The sequence below is a fragment of the Ctenocephalides felis genome, unplaced genomic scaffold (genome assembly GCF_003426905.1).
Source record: "Ctenocephalides felis isolate EL2017-DRISC unplaced genomic scaffold, ASM342690v1 CF-g0.4_SCAFFOLD_01492, whole genome shotgun sequence".
Taxonomy (NCBI): domain Eukaryota; kingdom Metazoa; phylum Arthropoda; class Insecta; order Siphonaptera; family Pulicidae; genus Ctenocephalides; species Ctenocephalides felis.
Genome location: NW_020537646.1, coordinates 15,430,622 through 15,434,230, shown reverse-complemented (window position 1 = coordinate 15,434,230; position 3,609 = coordinate 15,430,622). Strand labels below are relative to the sequence as shown.

General features: G+C 28.6%; 1 protein-coding gene across 1 annotated transcript in view; it reads right to left on the bottom strand.

Moving 5' to 3' along the window:
* Window positions 1-2,297: 2,297 nt before the first annotated feature.
* LOC113370920 (cyclic nucleotide-gated channel cone photoreceptor subunit alpha-like) overlaps window positions 2,298-3,609 on the bottom strand; it is a 20,738-nt gene continuing 19,426 nt past the window's right edge. The window contains exon 5 of the mRNA XM_026611591.1: window positions 2,298-2,545. Coding sequence (XP_026467376.1) covers window positions 2,298-2,545 — 248 coding nt within the window. The remainder of the gene's footprint in view (window positions 2,546-3,609) is intronic.

Below are 3,609 nucleotides of genomic sequence, written 5' to 3'. Positions count from 1 at the left end.
CAAATACTCTAATTTCCGACATTCGTATACACAGCCAATTTGTGAGCGCTCTTAGTGTTTGAATAAGGAATAGACAAACATCATTTGTACCGGATGGTAATAATCGGTTTCACATTATGTTGGGGAATAATTAGGTTACTGTGAGGAAAAGAATACTCTGAGCAACTTAAACTCCACATTCATCGACTATAAATATTTAGTTATCGATTAATTAAATTGCGAATTGTGAATCAGTAACATTTTAAACTAATCAAAGTCTGATCAATAGCGCAATCAAATTAAATATATTTTAAGTTAAATCTTGTTGTAAGTATACATAATTTTCATAATTGTGATACTATACATAATCATACATAAACAAATGTGCATTCTACTTAATTTTTTTTTTAATATTTAAAGATTTTAAGTAATATTTTTACATATTCTTATAAAAACGTCTAACGCATATCAATTTTGACAGTAGTCAATTTTCAAAACTGGCAAGAGTAACAAATTTTAAGGGTGTTAGTACCATTTTCTAAACTCCAAGGCAATAGAATCTTATAAAGATATAATTTTTTATTTAAGAGTAAAAAGTTTAAGATAATTCAAGTATAAAAACTAAAAACATAGGCATAAATATTCAAAGTTGCTTAACGCGTTCAGTTCTTAACGAGTTCAACTTAATATATTTTGATAATTTGACTATTTGAAGATTTTCAGTTATATTTTTACAGATTCTTTACCAATCGACTAATTCATAATACCAATTCTTAGATTTGACAAATTTCAAATTTATAAAAATTACAAAGATAAAAAATTTAAGGTGGTTATTTTATTTTTTTGTATTTTTTATTCCATTAGACTTGGAGAATGGTGTGTAGTTTATTTGCCAAGTATATCGTGACAGATTCATTCACTAGTTTTGTATTAAAATCTAGTACTCTAAATTACTCGTGATACAAAATCATACAAAACATGCATTCATATATTTATTTTAAAATAACTTGACTAATTGAAAATTTTGAGTAATTTTTCTATATATTGTAATTGATTATAATATCAAATCCGACAAACGTATATGATTAATTACAAGAATCAACAAATTCATATTTTAGCAAGTGTAAAAAATTTAAGGTTGTTATTTATATTTTTTCGTGATTTTATATTGGACTTGACAAATGGGGTGTAGTTTCAATTGTTAAGTGTTTTGTGACATTTTTATACAAATAATTATTTGTGAATTAATGAATAATAGTTTCTTAAATCTTTGTTTCTTTGTTTTCTTTTTAACTTTTTAAAAAGACGTAAAGAAAACGTAAAAAAATGTTTACGTCAAAATCAGGAAATGATTTGTACCTTGTTTATATGTGATTCACAATGGCCTAGTTAAATCTAATATGATTATAAAAGCGCATACTAAATATATAAGTATTGAAGATTATGCATTTTGTTTTAAAGTATAATTTTTTTTGATATAATATAACTAAACATTTATTATGCCTACCAGAAATAGTATTAAACCTATAACATAATATCGAATAAGGTTATTGAAGTCGTATCTCATAAAAAATAATGTTATATTATTTAGAGAAAAAATAAAAATAAATATTATATTGAATCTTTGTTTAGTTGCCTTATGACTACCAATTAGTAAAATTTTAATTTTTATATTTAAAATAGGTACTTTTACATTTTTCAAAAATTTAAGTATCATATTTTTGCCATAAAAAGCTTGCAACTGAGTCAAAATTAATAACAAAAATTTACTTTTTAATTAATTCTATTTCACAAAGTCGCGCAACCTTACTTAGGCAGATAGTTTCATCTAATGGTACCAACCAAAGATTTAACAAAATATAGCCAGTGTACGTCTTAGGCAATGGTACGACTTGAGCAACCTTACTCTATATAATACTATATAATATATTCCGAATCAATAATTTGATAATCCTTTGATTCAGAAAGACAGTTGATTTTGAAAACGGTAATATGGATATTCTCAAAACCAAAAACTAGAAATTATTTGTTCAACAATTTTATATTAAAAATTCATCCTTGTAGCAAAAAAATGAAACCATAACAACTCTTATTACACTTGTTATTTGAATTTTACCCAGTTCTAAACTAAGTGAATTTGAACATATTTGAACTTTTTATTTTTGAATTATCGACCAATTAATGCTATAAATATTCGATTCATAAAATAAAAACAATCATAAATCCGTTAAGTTAAACATAACTTAACACATTTATGATTGTTTCTACCAAATTTTCATAAAATTCCATAACTGTATTCTGTATCATCTTATCTTATCTCACCTAGTCCTCGCATCCCTCCTCGCCGCGCTGATGTCCAGATCGCTGAGGGCGGTTTCGGCGGTCGCATCAATCGGTGTCCGATGGTGAATGCCGCCGCCGACACCGGTTACCGCCGTGTAGTGACCGCCGCCGCCGCCGGGTGACGTGACAAGACTGTCACGGGACGATGACAAGTAACGTTGAGAACAGTGACTATTCGAAGCTGTCGTGCCACGGCGCGTGCTCAGGCGGCAAGACATTAGATCTGGAAAATTTGAAAATATGGAAATATATTATATGATGGACTTGAGTTTTTTAACTTCCCGTAGGGTGTTATTGTAATGGCCGGAAATCGAAATTGAAAATTTTTACATTTCTCGACGTTTTGAAGGTTTCTGATCATTTTGGCATACTTAGGAAAAAATGGATGTGTGTGTGTGTGTGTATGTATGTATGAATACTATTTTTCGTCCACGTTTTCGGGCGCACGGATCAACCTATTTGAATGGTTTAAAAAACATTGATTCCTATTGATAGGGAGATGTGCTGATTAGTTTTTGGCAAAGGCAGGTCCAGCCGTTACGGAGATACATAGCAAAGAGTGCAGAAAAGTGAATTCGAGTTTTTGACTGAACGTAGCATCCGATTTCAATGATCTAAAAAACATTCAATTAGTAATGATTGGGATTATTAGTTTTTGGCAATGGCAGGCCCAGCCATTTCGAAGATACAGAGCTAAATGTGCAAAAAATGGCAGTTTTTGAGAGAACTAAGCGTTTTAACAAAATAATTGATTTTGGAAAAAAAAATTGTACCATTTTTTTTTTTTAGTTTTTTTGTATATCGAAAATAATTCAGATTTTTTTTAATTCTGACTATAGTTCTAATATACTTCAAACAAATAATTTCAACTTTGCAATTTAGTTTAAATAATTCTTATAGATATTAGACAATGTTACAATATTAATAATAATCTATTAAAAACATTCAGTATTCCTTGAACATTTCGTTACGATACGGGAAGTTCCAGCAATTTGCCTTAATGCACCATGCCATACACCCCACTAGTTTTTTTTTGTATATCAAAAATAATTCAGATTTTAATCGCAATTCTGACTAAAGTTCTAATGTACTTTAAACAATATGTTTAAGTTTGCAATTCAGTTTATATAATTCTTATAAATATTAGACAATATTACAATATTTTATAATAATCTATTTTAAAACATGTAATATTCCTCGATCATCTCGTTGCGGTACGGGAAGTTCCAGCAATTTGCCTTAATGCACGATGCCATACCCCCACTAGTTATATATTAAATCACATTA